The 20,010-nt window shown below is 39.1% G+C and overlaps 2 protein-coding genes across 3 annotated transcripts; both read right to left on the bottom strand.

The window, feature by feature from the left end:
- Positions 1–5,804: 5,804 nt before the first annotated feature.
- Positions 5,805–8,118, bottom strand: LOC110907046. Its single transcript, XM_022152077.1, has 3 exons — positions 7,256–8,118; positions 5,940–6,136; positions 5,805–5,830 (listed from the first exon to the last, which is right to left on the bottom strand). Exons 1-3 carry the CDS (start codon positions 8,116–8,118, stop codon positions 5,805–5,807), a joined length of 1,086 nt encoding a protein of 361 aa, XP_022007769.1.
- Positions 8,119–14,013: 5,895 nt separating this feature from the next.
- Positions 14,014–19,594, bottom strand: LOC110908856 (phosphatidate phosphatase PAH2). Of its 2 annotated transcripts, none has more exons than XM_022153853.2 (10): positions 17,171–19,594; positions 16,598–16,902; positions 16,455–16,528; positions 15,832–15,916; positions 15,563–15,649; positions 15,388–15,460; positions 15,070–15,113; positions 14,547–14,675; positions 14,352–14,450; positions 14,014–14,274 (listed from the first exon to the last, which is right to left on the bottom strand). In XM_022153853.2, the coding sequence occupies exons 1-10, from the start codon at positions 18,594–18,596 to the stop codon at positions 14,221–14,223; spliced, it is 2,376 nt and encodes a 791-aa protein (XP_022009545.1). In that variant the 5' UTR covers positions 18,597–19,594; the 3' UTR covers positions 14,014–14,220. The 2 variants fall into 2 exon arrangements, with proteins under 2 accessions (XP_022009545.1, XP_022009544.1); XM_022153852.2 differs by having other exon boundaries at positions 14,014–14,277; positions 17,171–19,593.
- Between the last annotated feature and the right edge of the window lie 416 nt (positions 19,595–20,010).

Consider the following 20,010-nt stretch of genomic DNA (forward strand, 5'->3'; position numbering starts at 1 on the left):
TTTATGTGGTAAATTCTGAATTACAGATGTTAAATTGATGATAAGAAGATGATGATGAAGATGGAGTACTTGTTCATACATGATTGAGATGGGTCTTTATGATATGATGATGTTAGTGTCAAACTTGTGATTAGAATCATCATATTAGTTAGTAAAGACAAAGTACTTGAATAATTTAGGTGTTTGAGTATTTAAATCATATTTACCATGAATTGGGTTTTGGAATAATAAGATGAAATGATGATAAATTCATGCTAAAAATGATGTTTGATTTCATCATGTGTTAAGAAAAATTAATGTCGTGTTAATTCAATGAATTATGGCAATAAAATATGGTTAATAAAGTGGATAAGCGGTAGCCTAAGAATGATACTACCGGGTAATCGACCAAGTAGTTAAACGAGTTGTCGAGCTACATCGTGTAATTACTTATGTTAATAGGCCGTTGACTTTAAATAGTCAAACCGACCTATAATACGATGAATGATAATTTTGGATATAAATTGCGTAAGGTGGAAAAATCATATTAACTTGTGATAAACTAACCACCTTGTGAAATGATGAATAATAGTTGGCGCTTAAACAAGCTAGGTGAAGCTTGGGGTGAAAGCGGGTCAAACAAGTCAAGCATAAAGGAAAAGCGTATTCAGGATGCGAGGTAAGTGAAATTTACACACTTATGTAGAATACTTGTTATTCTATACGTTATAAATGCGATAATGATAATATCGAAAATATAGATTTTCGCTAAGATTACCTTGTAGTGTAATCTAATAATGTGGAAAAGGGTATAAATGGAAATTGGTCAAGTGTCGACTAATGTGAATCGAGGTTAAAAGGGTACCCATGGCGTAAGCCGAAATGGGTTGAATTTGTAAGAAAAGAGTTTGAGAGAAAAAAAAGGATTTGGTAATAAAATCCGGGATGGGATGGATGTATGAATTGGAAATCAAAAACCATGTTTTTGATTAATTAAGTAACGTTGGGCATATAGGTCGAACGGGTCAAATGGTGGTGACAACACCATTTGACAATATCGACTAATGTGGTTGTCAAGTCTTATGTTATCAGGAGCGATTAGCAAATCGGATAATTGCGTCGCCATAGATTGTGTGATAATCAAAGCGAGGTATAAATCGGGTCTATTTGTTGACCCGGGCCAGGTACGCTTATATGAATTTATAGTCAAAAGTGCAAGTAAGGTTGAATATTTAGTGAAGTATTTCATTGTAAAAAAAGAAAGATTAAAAATGACCATAAAGTCCTTGATGGGTAAACCGGGTAAACAACCCTTAGAGGTTGTTTAGAAACTTATGTTATGATTTTATAATCCTTAGATGCGTATAAAATTTGAAGGCATCAACTTTCAAGGGTTGAATGCCTTAAATACGTCTTGCCGTAAAATGACACATTCGGGGGATGAAAATTCGGAATAAATAGTTTATTACCTTACATCCACCACAGTCAGAGTTGTGGTGGAAGACCAATCAATATGGATGGGTGAAATTATGAGGCATACGAGAAATGGGCTTGATTTATGTTTAAAAAGGACATAAATAACCTAATGGGTCAAAATAATATTTCAAATAAAAACGGGCCAATAATGCGTAGAAACCCGTGTTCGGAACCTAATATAATAGACAATGTTGGAGATAAAGGGTTCGTGAAAAAATGAGGGTCAAACAAACATGTTTGTTTGATAAACACATAGACGGGTCAAAATTTAGTAAAAAGATAATAAGTCGAAGGCTTAAAAATCTCAAATTTATTTAATCCGGATGTCGGATTTTAACTCCATGTGATGGAGAATTAAATTAAGATCACGTAGGAAAAAGAATCGTGTAAATCGGATCAATAACGAAAGAGTTATGCTCGTTTTCGTAAAATCAAGCTTGGCTGGGAATATGCAGCAACTGTTGCTAACATTCTGTCAAAATGAGGCCGTGGCGTCGCGCTAGGGCCAAAAGGGTTTGCCCTCGCGCGCGGCGACGGGCTAAATTCTTGAAATTTTTGATTATTTTGTTTATTTTGATTATTTGACCCAATTACCTTGTTGTACTTGTTATTTAACTATCAAAACTGACTTTTAAGTTGGTTTTGATCATAGGTGAATGTCGAGAGTCCCGGATGAAGATCAAGCGACGAGCAAGAACCGAACACACGTTAAACGAAGCTTCCGCGTCAAGTCTTGATTTGTTTTGTTATAAGTGAATTATGTAACACTTATAAATATGTTTTTGAAATATTGTAAACATATGGGAATGTTGATATGACAAGTTTTTGTAAAGTCACATTTTGGCATTAAAATGTGTATTTTATTATTAAAATCTTGATTAATTGAGACGGGTGTTACAATATTATTATTATGTCTATATTTATAATATTCTGATGTATATCTCCCTAAAATTGGGATTGTAACTAATATTTATATGAGGTAATAGAGGAGAGGGATCAAGGATCCAATTTACCAAACTATCAGTTATTGTAAAACATAAATCCATTATATTGAAAATTAGTTTTAACATTACAAATTCGGTTTGATTTCGATTCTATCAGTTAACCAAAGCTTCATAACCGTTACCATAACCGATTAGTCAGTTAACCAAAGCTTCAGAACCATAACCATAACCATCGGTTATGCTGGTTATCAGTTAAAATTGGTTTGATTTTGTCGATTATGGTTGGTTATCGGTTATGGTGGTTAATTTGCTCGCACCTGGACCAAGTTAGGCTTAAAGAGAATTGTTCCTAAATGTCATCTGTTATGAGAATAATAAGTTGTAATACTTTTGAAAAAAAGAATACAAACATAAAAAAAAACTAAGTGTATATGAGTCAAGCCACTCGTGAGGTACTCGAGATCGGTCTATAAGTTAAATGAGTGGGCTCGGTTCAGTTTTTTTACACCCTTAATGAGAACTGAGAATCCCTTTTTGGTAGATTCTCTGTGATAACGACATGGAATTGTAGAATATTGAAATTCCAAGTTATCTATTCCATTCACAAAGCAAGGTATTTAAACATACAGAGAGATCTCCTAATTTTGGAGAGAATCAATATAATATCACCATACAATATGCACATAATAATTACTATAAATATACGGGCTCTATTACACCCCCGCAGTCGAAGCGGGAGGAGAGCGGATGCTTAGACTGGAGCGAAAATCTTCAAACAGAATCCGAGGTAGCCCTTTGGTGAAAATATCCGCAACTTGGAATCGGGACGGAACGTGAAGAACATGTTCCCGAACAAAATGAATGTCCAGCTCAATGTGCTTAGTGCGTTGATGTTGAACCGGGTTACCTGAAAGGTAGATAGCACTGATGTTATCACAATACACTAGAGACGTGGTAGACAGTGGGCGATGAAGCTCAAGCAACAGATTGCGAAGCCAGCAGATCTCAGCAACCACATTGGCGACCCCGCGATACTCGGCTTCAGCACTAGAATGGGCAATGGTAGACTGGCGTTTAGAAGACCAATAGACCAGGTTATCGACGAGATAGACACAATAACCCGATGTGGAGCGACGGGTGTCAAGGCAACCGGCCCAATCTGCATCCGTATAGGCACAGATGGATATAGAAGAAGAGGAGCTGAGATGAAGACCATACTCGGAAGAACCCTGAAGGTAACGAAGAATGCGTTTTAGGGCATTCCAGTGGGCAAGACAGGGAGCATGCATGTGCATACATATCTGCTGTAGCGCGTAAGTAATATTTGGCCTGGTGAAAGTAAGATATCGTAAGGCACCTGCCAAACTGCGATATGTAGTAGGGTCATCGAACAACGAACCAGTGTCGCTACTTAGCTTTGTTTGCGTGTCAACGGGAGTTACAGCGGGTTTGCAGGAATCCATGCCTGCACGATGGATGATGTCCTTGGCATATGCCTGTTGAGATAAGAATAAGGTGTCTCCAATGCGAGTGTCAGAAATACCCAGAAAATATGTGAGGGGACCTAAATCTTTCATAGCAAATTCCCCTGCAAGAATAGACATAAGCTGCTGGCGGATAGAGTCAGTCAACGTAGTGAGGATAATATCATCGACATAGATGAGAAGGTAGGCAATGCCACGTCCATGATGATAAATGAACAAGGAATTGTCCGTCCTGCACTGAGAAAAGCCTTGTTGAAGAACAAAGTCTGTAAACCGTTGATACCAAGCGCGGGGTGCCTGTTTTAGACCATAGAGAGACTTCTTCAAACGACAAACATGGTCGGGATAGTCGCGGTGGCGAAACCCCATAGGTTGATGCATGAAGACAGTCTCATGTAAGTGACCATGTAGAAATGCGTTAGTCACATCTAGCTGATGAATAGACCAAGACAGTGAGAGAGCCAAGGTCAGAACGGTCCGTATAGTAGTGGGCTTAACCACTGGACTGAACGTCTCACCACAATCCACACCAACTTGTTGACTAAGACCATCACATACCAACCGAGCTTTATACCGTTCCAGTGTGCCATCAGACCGACACTTGTGTTTAAATAACCACATACAACGAATTATATTCATGTCAGGACGCTGGGGAACCAACTCCCAAGTCTCATTTTTAATCAGTGCACTAAACTTAGTTGACATGGCGTTAAACCATTCCGGTGTGGACAAAGCAACCTGTGGTGTTTTGGGAATGGGGACAATGGCAGTGGTGTGGAGGTTAAAAACTTGTTTCGGTTTAGTGATGCCATCCATGGCTCTAGTGCGCATGGTGCGAGTTGTGTGAGCTGGAACGGTATGATCGGGTTGGGTGACGAGGACAGGGTTTACCGGTTGGGCTTGAGGAGATGGTGTAACGGGCTGGTCGGGTGAGTTGGGAGGAACAGTGGAGATGGGTGACGTAGAAACTGGACCGAGTGGGCTAGATGCGGCTGTTGGGCCTTGGGGAGATGTTGTAGTGGGCTGCTTTGGTGGGTTGGAAGTAACAGTGATGATGGGCGGTGTAGGAAGTGAAACGGGTGGGCTAGATGAGGCGGTTGGGCGGCTGGGGTTGGAAGGAGGGGTTGGGCCGAGAAGGTTTGGGCCAGGGGAATGGTGTAACGTGCTGGGGGGTGGTGGCTGGGTAGAGGAAGTGGGAAGATTATCCTATAACAGTGGGTTTAGAGGTGGGGCCAAAAAGTCATAAGTGTGAGGTGAAGTGGGTTGTTGAATAGAGAAAGGATATATGGATTCCTCGAACTGGACGTGGCGTGAGGTGAACACTTGTTTTGTAGTGATATCAAAACACGTGTAGCCACGATGTTGGGAAGGGTAACCGAGGAAAACACAAGGTTGTGATCGGTTAGCCAGTTTATGGATGGTGGTGGAGGGGAGGATAGGGTAGCATAAACAACCGAACACACGGAGGTGGTTGTAAGCGGGTAGAACGTTATAAAGAAGGGTGGTGGGGGATAGGAATTTATGGGATTTCTTAGGTAAAATATTAAGTAGGTAGGTTACAGTTTCTAGAGCGTAGTGCCAAAAGGAGGGGGTAGAGAGGCTTGGGCTAATAAAGTACGGATCATATTATTGATGGTGCGGATTTTGCGTTCCGCTTTACCATTTTGAGATGATGTATAAGGACACGAACACCGAAATTGCATGCCATTGACATGGCAAAAATGCTTGAAATTATTGTTAGTGTATTCGGTGCCGTTGTCACATTGAAATTGTTTTACTTTTCGTTCAAACTGAGTGTTAATTAGGTTGTAGAATGTGGTGAATGTCGAGAAAACATTGGATTTATTAGAGAGATGATATGTCCAAAGAAAATCGGTTAAGTCGTCCAAAAATAAGATATAATATCGATGTCCACCGGTGCTTAAAACTGGTGATGTCCATAAGTCACTATGAATTATATCAAATGGTAAATAAGTTTTATTAATGGAATCGGAAAAAGGAAGTTTGACACTTTTGCCAAAAACACAAGACTGACAAAGGGTATCATTATGTTTACTGAAATTAATAAAAGAAGACGACTTCAACGAATGCAAGAAATTGGTGCCCGGGTGCCCAAGGCGTTGATGCCAACGTTCTTGGGTTATAGCAGCAAGAGCAATAGGTGAGGTAGGAGACTTGATGAAGTTGGTGGTCAGCGGGTAGAGGTCGCCCGAGCTATTGCATCGAAGGATAGGAGCTTTTTTTCTTGAGATCCTTCACAACAAAACCAAATGGGTCAAATTCAATAGAAAGTAAATTATCGGTTGTTAAACGACGCACAGATATAGGGTTTTTAAGAAGATTGGGAGCATAGAGGACATTGTTTAGTTTGAAGGGTGGGAAGGGCGGTGGTAGAATTTGGTTGCCTTGTCCAATTACCAGGATGGTCGTACCATTACCAACTATTATTTGTTTGTTAGTGCAAGGATTAAAAACATACGGGGAATGATTTCCTGGTAGTTGCATGTGTCCGGTAGCTCCTGTGTCCATAAACCCAACCGGGTCGGTCTGCTGATTCATCGAGAGTGTGTAGAGTGCCTGAGCGATGTCAGTAGGTGTGGGGCTGGAAGAAGCCATGTGGGCTTGATCAGGACGAGGCCCAAGAATCCCCTTACCATTTGTGGGCCGTGGAGTGGATGGGTAGGGACAAGTAGGGATGGCAATCAGACCCGAACCCGATGGGTAAACCCGAAACCCGACACATTTGGGACGGGTTTGGGGTCGGTTAATCGGGTTTGGGACGGGTTTGGGAATAGTTTTTATTTTTTTCGCGGGTTTGGGACGGGTTTGGGATTTAGTGATATACCCGTTTACCCGACCCAATTACCCGATAAAGTGTACCCGTTTACCCGATTGTATACCCGATATAATTTCTTTTATATTATTAATAAGTATATATATGATACATCCATTTTTTACACATATAGGTATTCTATTCCGTATACATTGTAGTTATTTGATATATATTTTTATAATAACAATACAAAATGTAACCGGTTAGTAGTTACCCGATAGATACCCAATAAGTTTTGAGATTAGTATACCCAACGAGTAATCTTTTTAAATTAACGGGTTTACCCGAAACCCGCGGGTATACCCGATACCCGATGGGTATTTACCCGCTAGAAACCCGACGGGTTTTGGGCGGGTTTGGGACAAGCTTATCTAATCGGGTTTGGGTTTGGGATTACCTAAACCCGTCCCAAACCCGACCCATTGCCATCCCTAGGGACAAGGGGGGGGGAGGAGTGTGAGTGTGGGCCAAGGTTTTGGGCTTGGTTAAGGATGGAGGCCCATTGCGCAGAGGTCCAATTTTGAGGAAATATGATGTACGGGTGTTGTGGGGCGAGCGAGTAGGCAGCGTTAGAGGAGAGGCTGCGGTTGGTGGTTTGGTTGAACGGGGCATGGCGACGACCACGGTCGCGAGACCTGCCACGACCGCGGGAGTAATCGGACCGAAAGTCAACCGGAGGGGAAGGTTGGGTGGCGGGTGGAGGGGTGGTGCGGCTTTGAGTGTGAAGGGACGTGGCAGCCTGGTTGGAGGAATGGAGAGCTTGATTAGCCTTTGTGGTTTCGCTCATGCATAGTTGAGACCGAACCTCAAGGAATGAAGGTAGGGGTTTGGTGTTTTGGATAACGGTCTGTACTGTTTCATACTGTTCAATAAGACCGGCTAGGGTTTGGAGAACAAGGTCAGATTCATCAACTGGGGCATCCACACTTTGAAGTTGACCTGCAAGAACTTTGAGTTCTTGACAATAAGCATGCATAGAAGAAAAGTTTTCTAACCTAGTGTTAGCAAACTTCTGTTTGAGGTAAAGGGCACGAGTGGCTTTGTTATCTTGGAACAAAGCTTCAATGGCTTTCCAAGCATCGTAAGCGGTTGTTTTGCTTTTGATGACGGTTTTAAGGAGGCCTGGAGATATGGTGCCATAGATCCATTGAAGAACTATGGCGTCCAGACGCTCCCATGAATCGGCAGCAGGAGGGTCAGCGGGTTGCTTTTCAGAAGAAGTAGCTTGGGCAGCGGGTTTGGGACGTGGAGAAAGGTGATCAGACACGAGGTAGGCGGTGCAGTGGATGCGAAACAACTCGGACCACATATTGTAGTCGGCTGCCTCGTTATCCAGGATGATCGGAATAGAGGCTTTGATGTTAGCCACCGTTACAGCGGGATGAAGCTTGGAATCGGCCATAGGTAAGTCAGGGGAGGTGGGCGACGGCACAAGTAGGCTATCGGCAGGCAGAAAAAAAATCGAAGGGAAGGGGAATTAGGGTTTTAGGCTTGATACCATGTAGAATATTGAAATTCCAAGTTATCTATTCCATTCACAAAGCAAGGTATTTAAACATACAGAGAGATCTCCTAATTTTGGAGAGAATCAATACAATATCACCATACAATATGCACATAATAATTACTATAAAATACGGGCTCTATTAGGAATCATAATTATAGATACACTTCAAAGTTCAAACTGATTTTATGTATAAAGATGTGGTTTCCAGTCGAAGATAATTATAGATACACTTCAAAGTTCAAACTGATTTTATGTATAAAGATGTGGTTTCCAGTCGAAGATATATGCACATTCTTAAACTCTGTGTCAAGTGTTCATAATGATAGATAGGGGTATAATAAAAGAATAATGCCAACCAGAAGCGCAAAAGATATTTGCAACGTTTTTGTTTACAATGAGTTAAATCTAATTAAGCATAAGTGTTACCCACTTCTAGTAAATAGACTTTCGGTGATTAAAAAATACTAAGTGATTGTAAAATATACATTTTATAATGGTAATTTACAAGGTGATATTCATACACATAGCTAGGGAAGTGTTCTTTTCGGAACCAAATAGTATTTTGGGGAACATGAGAACTATATAAATCCATATGCATATCGCTTCAGTGAAATGTAAGTTGAAAATAAATCACACCATAAAGTCGAACAGTGTTTAATATATAATTTGAGTATATTACTGTTATATTAAAAAAATATTATGTTAGAACTAGTTATTTTAAAGATTAGGATGTAAGGGGCACTCCCCTAAATCTTCTCTCTTACGCATAACCAATCCTCGTGTGCCACGTCAACTCCTCTCTTAAACTCCTCTAACACCCTAAATTGATGGCGGCACTCCCCTCTTAGGTGACTTGGTTTTTATTAAAAAAAAAAAAAAATTTCATTGGTCCACTCCTCCCTCTCTCTTCGGTGACTTCCCACCAATTTCCTCCCTCTCTCCTACCTCACCGCCTTGATGGCGGCACCCCCCAAATCGGCAAGCAGCTTCCCGCAAGGGGTCACCGCAGGTGCCCGATCCCCCTTACAAATTTAACTTCATAGGAAATTAATTCTTGGTATTCAACTCTTCGGTCTTCCCAAAGCATTCATTTCCAAAAACAATCTTTTCTGTCATATAACGTAAGAGATAAGAAATAAAACTAATTGAAACCCATACGTATTATAAGATACGTCATAACTTTGAAGGACATTGGTGGTGACACTAAAGTTTAGAACTAGGTATCTCTAGAGGTCGCTAGTTCGAAAACGAGCTGAACCGGGTTTTACCGCAGTAGGCCTTCGGGCGTCGGGTTTTCCCTGGAACTGGTGACTTGGTGGCTCGGGTATGTATCCAACTCTGATCGTTATGGAGGAGGGGATGCATTTGCTCGATTGAGGGTATCCCAGGATGCTTATCCGATGATTAGTTGGCCATTCAAAAAATTATAAGATACGGGATATCACGCTCTAAATATAACATGTTTTCAAAAGAAAAAAAGGACACCAACAATTGACTCCCACCTCTTCGCACATTAGGGTGGAGGGTATGGTCAATCACCCTAGGGTGTTTGACAGGGCCGTCTCCGAGAATGATAAAAAAAATTTGGGCCCCGGGCGAAACAAAATAATTGGTATAATATAAACTCATCAAATATATATCAAGAAACCACAATACGACATGCTAATCATGGGGTTTGAACTCATGACCTCAAAATTAAAACCCAAAATATTAACAAATTAATCATATAATCATCTTGTTAACAAGAAGAGTCAATTAATTAAGTGAATTGATAATTCAAAACAGTTTAGGAAATAAAAAATGCATGGGATTAACTGAAAATTGTTTAGGAAATAAAAATGTAAAGGAAGGGTTTAGAGCTCATGACCTTGGTTTTCAAGTTTGGGTATCTTAGCCATTGAACTAGCTTCATTTTTGTTACCAAAGTCCTTTATTAAAAATTTAAGATAACAGTGTTCATTTAAAAATCTTGACCCTAAATTTTTGTTGGGCCCTATAAATCTTTTGGGCCTTGGCGTCTGCCCGGGTTGCCCAGCCCACAAAGCCGGGCCTGGTGTTTGAGTGAAATCCTACCCAATAATATTATGCAATGTTAACTCCCCATTTCACTTCCCATTTTGCACTCAATAAGGGGTATGGTCAATCACCCTAGGGTGTTTGAGTAGGTTAAAAAATAAAAAAATTATGATTGGTTGAAAGGGGTTGGGACCCACCATTAAACCTCCCTCCCTCCTCCTTTCCTCCTCTTCCCGCATCGGTGAATATACACCGAAAAAGTGCAAACTTTCGGTGACTTAAACAATAGGGGGTGGTCACCGCTCGGTAAGTGTGAGTCACCGAATGAGTCCCCGCAGTCTATACCCTCTGCCCTTACCGGTATATTCTACATAACTACTGCCAAAATGGTCTCTGGGGTTTGGTCACTTTTGCCACTTTAGTCCAAAATTTAAACCTTTTGAATTTGTATCCTCATGATTTCAATTTTGTTGTCATTTTCATTTAAAAGCAAAATCTAGTCAGATTTTTCAGTTAGCATCTATTTTTTTATTTTTTTCCTCCCTTTTAATAAAGGACAAAATGGTGAGTTTTTTTTTAATTTGTTATAATAAAACTTCAATAGACTATTTTGGTACTATGGGAATGTTTATTTTTGGAGTATAATTGCTACAATATTTGAATGCTTGATGTTAAATATTTTTGAATTTTTCTACTATATTATCGTTAAATACGAAATAGCAGACGCTATTCTATCGCTATCGCTACATACCATATATGTGCCTTGTCGCTATTTGTCACTATTCGCTATCGATAAATATGTTCAAAACAGATAAAAGGGGTGTGGGAACATACCGGGCCTTTGAATAATATAACATTTGAGTTTTTAGGAGAATGTAATTATTTTTTCCAATCTCTTCAATAACCTTTTAGAATAATGTAATTAATTTTGAACCTAACATTTGAGTTTTTAGGAGAATGTAATTAATTTTTTCCAATCTCTTCAACTTATAACAATAATGTCTATACACCAATTCAGAGGAAATCCAATAAATATAAGAAATACACCTCTTTGTGGAAATCGAACCCAGAACCTATTGGTCCCAACTCCCAAAACCTTATCTTATCCCCAATATACCACTAGGTTATAAAGCTATAGGCACAATTTGTTATATATTAGTTACAAGAATAGTGATGAAAAGATTTTCATTATTTATAATAAATATGTAAATATCATGCTTTATACGTTTAAAACGCCAATTTTTTTATTTCTAAATTTCGATGTGATGTGTTTTTAATCAAGCCGCAACAACGAACCAAAGATGCGTAGATATTGTTTTGATCATATCACGATTTTGTTTTTCTAGATTTTTACTTTCGCTCACTATAACATGTGTTGGTAACGTAACGGTACCCTTACAAACAAAAACAATAAAAAGTGTACTATTAAAACTACTATAAAGAAGCAACAAAAACATGTAATAGAACTTGTACATTGTGCTTTATGAGTTTTTTTTTAAAAAAAAAACTTGATTTTTTACTTTTAGTCCAAAGATTTTTGCCTTTTGCACATTTAACCCTACACAATTTATTTTTTTAACTTTAACACAAAACTTTCATTATTTGCAATTTATAATTTCACAACTTTTGTCGCTTTTAGTTTTCATCTTTTGCAAATTTTCGTTTTACGTATAGTTCTAAATTTTTCGAGTTAATACGACGCAAGGTACGACTGTGGTTCAACTTTTTTATGTTTTGTTTCAAATTCAAGTTAACACGGCGCAACGTGCATGTGTGGTTGAACGTTTTTACCTCTATTTTTTCATGTTGACAGGTTCGTCGCAGCACGCATATCCTGGGTCGAGTCAGTGTTGGTGGTCGATGACGGTTGTGTGGCATTAGTACTATTTGACACCGTTTTACACCCTGCCGCAACGAGGGGTGTGCTTTGGGGGTTTTCAAAGAAAAAATAGTTATGCATAAGGTTGTTGTAACCTTGGCTTTGGGGGTTTTCCAAAAAAAAATTGATTTTTTTTTACATTCCACCCAAAGGTAGTTCATAAATTATTTTTAACCCAAAACTATTTGTTTTTTTTTACTTTTAACCCAAAACTTTTTTATCTTTTGCAATCTATCCTTATAACTTTTTTTACTTTCAACTTTAGTCCTTTATAGTAGTTTTCATTTTCCGCAAAATTTTCGCTTTATGCTTGGTTCTGAATTTTGTGACTTAACACATCGTAACGTGCGTCTTTGGTTTAACGTTTTTACGTTTCGTTCTAAATTTTGCGAGTTAACACGACACAACGTGCGTGTGTGAGTGAACGTTTTTACATCGTGTATTTTTTCCCCGTTTGACAGGTTTAACATAACGTACGGGTCCTAGATCGACTTAGTTATAACTAAAGAATCCCCGCCGCATTGCGGCGGGTCGGAATCCTAGTTTATACCAAATATCAAAATTAACCATTCCCTTTTAATATAGTAATTCTAAAACATTCATAAAATATCACCGCAACGCACGGGTTAGCATCAACTCGTTATATACATTTCAGATGGATTCAACGACTGACAATCCATGTGAAAAAGATATTTCCTGGAAGAGTAAACTACCATTTTGGTCCCTGAGGTTTGGCCAGTTTTGCCACTTTAGTCCAAATTTCAAACCTTTTGCCATTTTGGTCCCTGTGGTTTCGTTTTTTTGCCATTTTGGTCCAAATTTCAAATTTGGTCAAATTCCTCAACTTAAAAACCTTCTATTTTGTCTTTATCCTCAAGGGCATTTTAGTCATTTTGAAATTATTATAACACATTTAATTAAAACAATACAAATAAAAGCACCTCATGTCTTCATCTTCCTCAAAAGTAGAAGACCACCACCACCACCACCGCCACCTCCTCTCTCTTCTCACCACCGCCACCGCCACCTCCTCTCTCTTCTCACCACCGCCACCTCCTCCCCCTTCTCACCACCACCATCATCGAACACCCACCCATCAACACTTACAGGAAAGACGGCTCCGCCGTCTATCGTCGCTGCCGCGGCGGGGAGGGGTCGGCTCCCCCTTCTCCACCGCTCTCTCTCACCTCGTACTCTCTCTCTTCGTCAATCTCTCTCTCTACTCGTCTCTCTCTTCTTCGATCTCCCAACCGACACCACCCACCACAGTTGGATGGTGGTTGTTGGGGTTTTGAGAGGATCGTGGTGTTGGTGGTTGTCCAGAGGTGGCGGCAGTTGGATGGTGGTGTTGGGGTTTCAGTGGGATGGTGGTGTTGGCGGCAATGGGATGGTGGTGGTGGGGATGATGCGGTGGTGGGGGTGGTGGTGGTGTGGTGGTGGTAATTCAGAGAGAGAGGGCAGAGTGAGAATAGGGTGGTGTGATGTTTGTATGTGTGTGTATTTTAGGGTATTATATATATATATATATAATTAGTTATAATAATTCCAAAATGACTAAAATGCCCTTGATGATAAAGACAAAATAGAAGGTTTTAAGTTGGGGAATCTGGCCAAATTTGAAATTTGGACCAAAATGGCAAAAAAACGAAACCACATGGACCAAAATGGTAAAAGGTTTGAAATTTGGACTAAAATGGCAAAACTGGCCAAACCTCAGGGACCAAAATGGCAGTTTACTCTTCCTGGAAAATATTGAAAAAACTGGAAGTAAGTTTTGTCTGAAATATATTATCTTGAAAGTTTATGACGGATCACCAACTGAATGTTTGTCGCAAATTTTCCTTGCCGAAATGATTTCATTGATGAGTCTTCTAATCCAGTTTGCACATACAGAATTGGGTCTTAAGAATCATACCATGCTATTGTGTAAATAACAAGAGTTCCGGAAGATATACATATGCACTTTAAATATAATGAATGGAAGTGATCGGTGATCACTGATCACAACGTTCAATGTTTGCTACTTGAATAATTCTGTTTATATACGTTCTACGGATATGGGAAGAAAAGTGTGTAATTACATTCTCATGGCGCCTCTTAAATCACTCGATGGTCGGAGGTGGAAGCTTCCAGAAGTTCCACGAGTTATAATCCTCCTGCTAATGAATTGCGAAAAACGGATCAAAGAAAATGCAACATAAAAAAGGTTAAGAGAAGTTAAAGAAGATCAAACCTCTTCATGCCCAGATACTGGGGGGAAAATGCGATTGACAAGCGAATGGAGTGAAGAATATGATCTTGAGTCAATGCTTCGATTTATAACAACCTCACCCTATAAAACCCCAAACACAAGGACAGAATAGACTACAATCAGCGTAGTTAATGAACTTTTGATACGTAGTTAGCAGTGATTGAAATTTATACGCACCTTAGAATTGATAATGAAGATTTTTCCCTTGGGTATGCCGACTTTTAGGTAACTAAACTCATCTGTGTGTCTATTTCCAAAACCAGCATAGAACGGATTCCTATCGGATGGAAAACAAACCTTGATATCCTGAGCACCAAAAAATTTTTGGAGTTTTACGAGCCTCGTTTTGTCATCAATATAAACAATCATCGAATAAAATATTACTCCTCAGTAGGTGTAAATGAGCCGCGCTTGATTCAAGCTTTTAGCAAGCCAATCTTGAATATCTCACGGCCCATTTACACCACAACTCTGTCCCATGAAAATTAAGAAACTTTCTTATTTAGGATATCCCATGAAAAAATTGGTTATAAACATCAGAAAATAAGTGTTTACTTCAAACTTTCCGCTGTTGTTTTGTATATATTGGAGGGTATTTTACAGATTTGACAAATTGTCAAACTGTTTCCTTAAACTAGGCGGAAGTCAAACATTGTAATTTTCAATGGAAGGGGTATTCAGTAACTAATTAGGAACTAACCTCCAAGCAAGCAATTTTGAACTCATGTGGAACTCTTCTTATAACTGCAATTTGGTATTAAAGCAATTTAAGAGACCATCCTAAGAGGACTATAGTAGCTATATCTATATGCCATCGAACGAGAAAAAAGTTGTTTAAACCAATCTAAAACCAATGGGTAAAAAGTGATCCAAACATAACAAATACTAGCCATATAAATAGTTTGGTTATAGAGTATATAAAAGTTGATACAACATGGTACCATCATTTGCAGTCGACTCATCGACAATGGCCTGACAGGCAAACGTTTATGGAGATGAAGATATATTAAAGAATTACCTTCACGAAAAAGAGAAGGAAAGAGCCCGTCAGGAGAAATAACTACAGGCCCATCAGGCAATGCCTTCCCATCCTGCACATTAAAATATAAGCAGTGTGTGAAAATTTTAACACAAAAACGCCATAAAATGCCATCTTCTAGGCAAGAGAATAGAACGCCAAACTGTTCAAGTACCTGCTTAAGGTTGAACAAGAATTGTTTAGTAATAGATGCCTGAGAAATTGCCCGAGCACTTAGATAAAGCATTTGATATCCATTTTCCTACAACACACAATCAAGAAAACGTTCATATGTGTCTAAATGCACATTGGCTAAACAATGAAAAATATTTGTTTGGCGAGTGTATTACTTTTTTATAAGGAAAATAAGTTTTGGCCATTATTATGCAATGGCCCTTTTGTATTCAAGGGTCTTACGACAAGATAAAAAAAGGACCAACAAACCTTAATTGCCGAAAAGAGAGGTGTTACACCAATATGTGACCAATCTCTACCAACCAAAGGCATGAATTGTCCAAGAACATCCGATCTGTATGACACAAAATTGTGTGTTACTATCATCAATTACGCTATAACAACTTCAGATTTCTTCAAACATTATTCCATAGTTATGTAATGTACTTATATATATATGTGATTTAAGTTTTTCATAGAGTTAAATGCCATTTTAGTCCCTGTTGTTTGGGCCATTTTGACAGTTTAGTCCAAAGGTTTCATTTTTAACCTATGGGTCCAAAAAGGTTTCACAGTTGCCATTTTAGTCCACTGGGTTAACTTCATCCATTTTTTCTGTTAACGAGAAGGCCAATTCGGTCATTTTATATGGCTGAATTACCCTTTTAGTTAACAGAATTACATACAAAATGACCGAATTGGCCTTCTCGTTAACAGAAAAAATGGATGAAGTTAACCAAGTGGACTAAAATGGCAACTGTGAAACCTTTTTGGACCCACAGGTTAAAAATGAAACCTTTGGACTAAACTGGCAAAATGGCCCAAACCACAGGGACTAAAATGGCATTTAACTCTTTTTCATATTTGAGATACAAAAACTTGGTGAGGCTTACTTGGTGATTGTTCCATCAACATCTGAGATCACAATACGTGTATCCCACCTCCACAAATAAATTCTCGCATCCACCTGAGATGTATATAAGCGAAGTAAGCAACGCACATTGCGAAAATACACAATAACAAAATTATAAATAACCTTTTGAGTCCCTAGCACCGATGTTGAAAACGTGAATGTTACTGTGTTTTGCCCTTCTGCTAGATTCAAAGAAGCTAGCTGCTCTGGAGTCGGAGTAAGTGTCCGTATTTGCTTCTTGTTAGATTTTGGCGAACAGCGTTCTTTTTCAACATTAGTTTCTGCTACAGTGTCAACATTAGTTTCTGCTACAGCACTGACATCAGAATCCTTTTTACCGTTCTCGGAAACATTTTTACTTCCCAATCTTCTAAATGGCCACATTCTCCACCTGCCACTGCCACCATCCCCAATGCCCGGAGGACCACCTACAAATAGGTTTTTTCATAATTGTTCAAATCTTGAACTTAGTTTTCGGTAAAATCGCGGGGGGTTTAGGGGGGGGGGGGTTTCAAAATCCAATATTTTACACTACGTAAAAAAATTTCGGTAAAATTTACATTACAAAGCGAAAAAACAGAGGGGGGCCGGAAGCTTCGCCCCTGTTGGTAACCACATCAATCATGATAAATGGTATCATATAAGTGGATATGTATATATTATTATGAATCCAAATATAGATTAGTTGTCTCTTACCACTAGCAATGCTACCGTCTTTAAGATCATTTGGCAAACTATCTGCATTTGGTGCTAATTCTTTCCCCACGTTTGCTTTTTTAATCCTTGAAGCATCGTCCCTGAGCAAATCCCATTTTGACGCTTTCAATTTGCCAACAGAACGGTCAGATTGCGGATCATCGTGATTATCTGGAACGGGATCATCAAACTGACACCACATGTTGGGAAGGGATTTTGCGTGCCGACCATCTTCGGCCTCGGGAACTTCACAACTTCTAGAAAAATCCAAATTACTTGGACACTTCCTAATATCACCAATTAACCCTTCAAGATCATCTTTGGAGTGTTCTTGATAGGTACTGACTGTAAGTTGATCTGGACTGTACATCACACTCGTTGACTCACTCCCCGCATGTTTGACTTCATGTTCGATCTTATTGATGCTTGGATTTGCATCATCAAGATCACCAAAGATCAACTGTTCTTCCACATACTGTTCAGATACTTGAAAGTCACCATCTGACTCCAACAAGGGTCTGATTTCATTCGTTTCGTCTACTTCCTTTTCTAGATTATCGTCTATCTTTTGACATGAAACTTCTATGGATGCATCCGCTTGATCAGTTGCAACTTCGGTATAGCTTTCGGATATGATTTTTAAAGACCCTTGACCTGTTATCAATCCCACTTCTGGTTCTTTAGTATCATCTATCTGAGTTCTTGAGCTCTCGTCAATATCTTTACTTACACAACTAACATCATCGGTAACCACAGTTTCATCAACCTCCATGGGAGGCACCTCATGATCAACCCGCGAATCCTCCAACGTATTTACAAAGTGTTCCTCATGCAAAACCAAACTTGCCTCCAATCTTCCACCCATAATCTCACCACTATCAGTTCTTGATGAAAGATTCGTTGACCACTTCATTTCCAATAGATCGGCAGCAATCTCAGCAGTTTCGAGTGACGTCTTTCTACCAATATTTGAACCATTCTCTTCTTTCATGGACCTCTTTCCTAGAACAAACCCCAAAATCCTAGACCGTTTCGAGTCGGTTCTAGACACAAGCGCACCGTTACTCACATCACGAGCCGAATTACACCGATCAAACTCATAATTCACACTTTTAGACGAACATGAGGAAGCTGCTTCTGCTTCTTCTGAATCAACCTCTCTTAGAAAGTATGCCTCTCCGCGTGGATCCAAATACATATGAAATCCAGCATCAACCCCATTAACATTAATGTCCACAACTCTTACTTTTGCCTTCAAAACCCCTTGAAATTTCCCAAACCTAACGTACCACGGAGACGATTTCAAACTACCATCTTGTTGTTGCACAACAACTATATCAACCGCACCGCCAAACGGATGAAACGGGCCAGAAACCGTATAAACCCCTTGACTAATATAGCTACCTAACCTCCCTACAGCATACATCTTTCACTAAACTCACCAAAATCACATCCCCAATTCAAACAATTCTATGATAACACTCAAAACCAATTGAGGGCACAACTAAACAAGATCAAATCTTTCAAAATACCCAATTCATTTCCCACCCAAAGAATTATAAAACCGCCTCTACCGAACTGTAACTCCAATTGAAGATGGAAGCTTGACTGCCAAAACTTTCTATATTCACCAATTGGGGACAGAACTAAACAAGATCAAATCTTTCGAAATACCCAATTGATTTCCGACAAAAACAATCATAAAACCGCCTCAACCGAACTGTAATTCCAATCAAAGATGGAAGCTTGACTACCAAAATGATCTAAATTCACCAATTGGGGGGCAGAAGTCAGAACTAAACAAGATCAAATCTTTCCCACATAAACAATCATAAACCCGCTTCTACCGAACTATAACTCCACTAAAAAATGGAAGCTTGACTACCAAAATCATCTAAATTCACCAATTGGGAGCACAACCAATAAAGATCAAGTTTTTCTAAATACCCACTTAAAATCCCACCTAAAAAATCATAAAACCGCCTCAACTAAACTATAATTTCATCAAAGATCGAAGCTTGACAATCAAAACCATCTAAATTCAGACGAAATTAAGTAGTGGACGAACGCAATTGAAACTTTCAAATAATAAATAAAGTAATGAACGAACAAGCAACATCAAATGGACTGAATTATTTTCATTATTATTATTACACAGTTGGCGAATGGGGATAAAGCATATTCCTTTGATGATTCGATTGGACCCCAAAACGGTGACGGATTGATGATGTTTTTCAGCACAGTCAAACCCCCTTCGCCGCAGTCGTTCTTGTTAGATTCCACAGATCGTCGAACGAAACCTTGTTCCAGTGGTGAAGATTTAACCTTATTATTGCGAGTTGGGGGTTTGAGTCGATTGTTGTTGTTGAAAGTGTGAGATGAATCTAGGAAACAGAGCATATTGAAGTTAATGATGGAGGTTCGAGTTAGGTGTGGAAACCGGAGTGAAGGGGCTTTATGGTCATTTCACCTGTGGATAGTTAACCGCCATGTAATTTTCTGTACAATAAGACGGTAACTTAAAAATAAAGTAAACAAGTTGGGATAACTCCTTTCAGTGTTTTATAAGTGTTAAGTCAGTTAATTATGACCGGTTTTTAAACTGGTCTTAAATGTATGACAAACATGTAAAGTTGTATACAAGATTTTAAATGAAATTGTTCCAAGTTATAAAAGTATTTTGTGCTTAAAGCACTTAAACCAATTTTCATAAATGTTTTCAAATGAGTCAGTTAATTGTATTTACCAGTGTGAACTGACGTATTTTCCAAAGACTAAGTGACAGGTACCTCACGAAATAGGCTGGAGCTACTTGGCATTAAATAAGAGGATCTTGCAAA

The sequence above is a fragment of the Helianthus annuus genome, chromosome 16 (genome assembly GCF_002127325.2).
Source record: "Helianthus annuus cultivar XRQ/B chromosome 16, HanXRQr2.0-SUNRISE, whole genome shotgun sequence".
Taxonomy (NCBI): domain Eukaryota; kingdom Viridiplantae; phylum Streptophyta; class Magnoliopsida; order Asterales; family Asteraceae; genus Helianthus; species Helianthus annuus.

What these genes read in the sequence shown, in the direction of transcription:
- LOC110907046 (XM_022152077.1), bottom strand. Translation starts at nt 8,118, where the DNA reads ATGGCCGATTCCAAGCTTCATCCCGCTGTAACGGTGGCTAACATCAAA. An exon ending in TCGCTCGCCCCACAACACCC is followed by an intron (nt 6,137 to 7,255) that starts GTACATCATATT and finishes TTTGTTGTGAAG; the next exon opens with GATCTCAAGAAAAAAAGCTC. An exon ending in GTCTTCTTTTATTAATTTCA is followed by an intron (nt 5,831 to 5,939) that starts GTAAACATAATG and finishes TATAATTCATAG; the next exon opens with TGACTTATGGACATCACCAG.
- LOC110908856 (XM_022153852.2), bottom strand. Translation starts at nt 18,596, where the DNA reads ATGTATGCTGTAGGGAGGTTAGGTAGCTATATTAGTCAAGGGGTTTAT. An exon ending in CGGTGCTAGGGACTCAAAAG is followed by an intron (nt 16,529 to 16,597) that starts GTTATTTATAAT and finishes TATACATCTCAG; the next exon opens with GTGGATGCGAGAATTTATTT. An exon ending in TCAAAATTGCTTGCTTGGAG is followed by an intron (nt 14,676 to 15,069) that starts GTTAGTTCCTAA and finishes TTTGGTGCTCAG; the next exon opens with GATATCAAGGTTTGTTTTCC.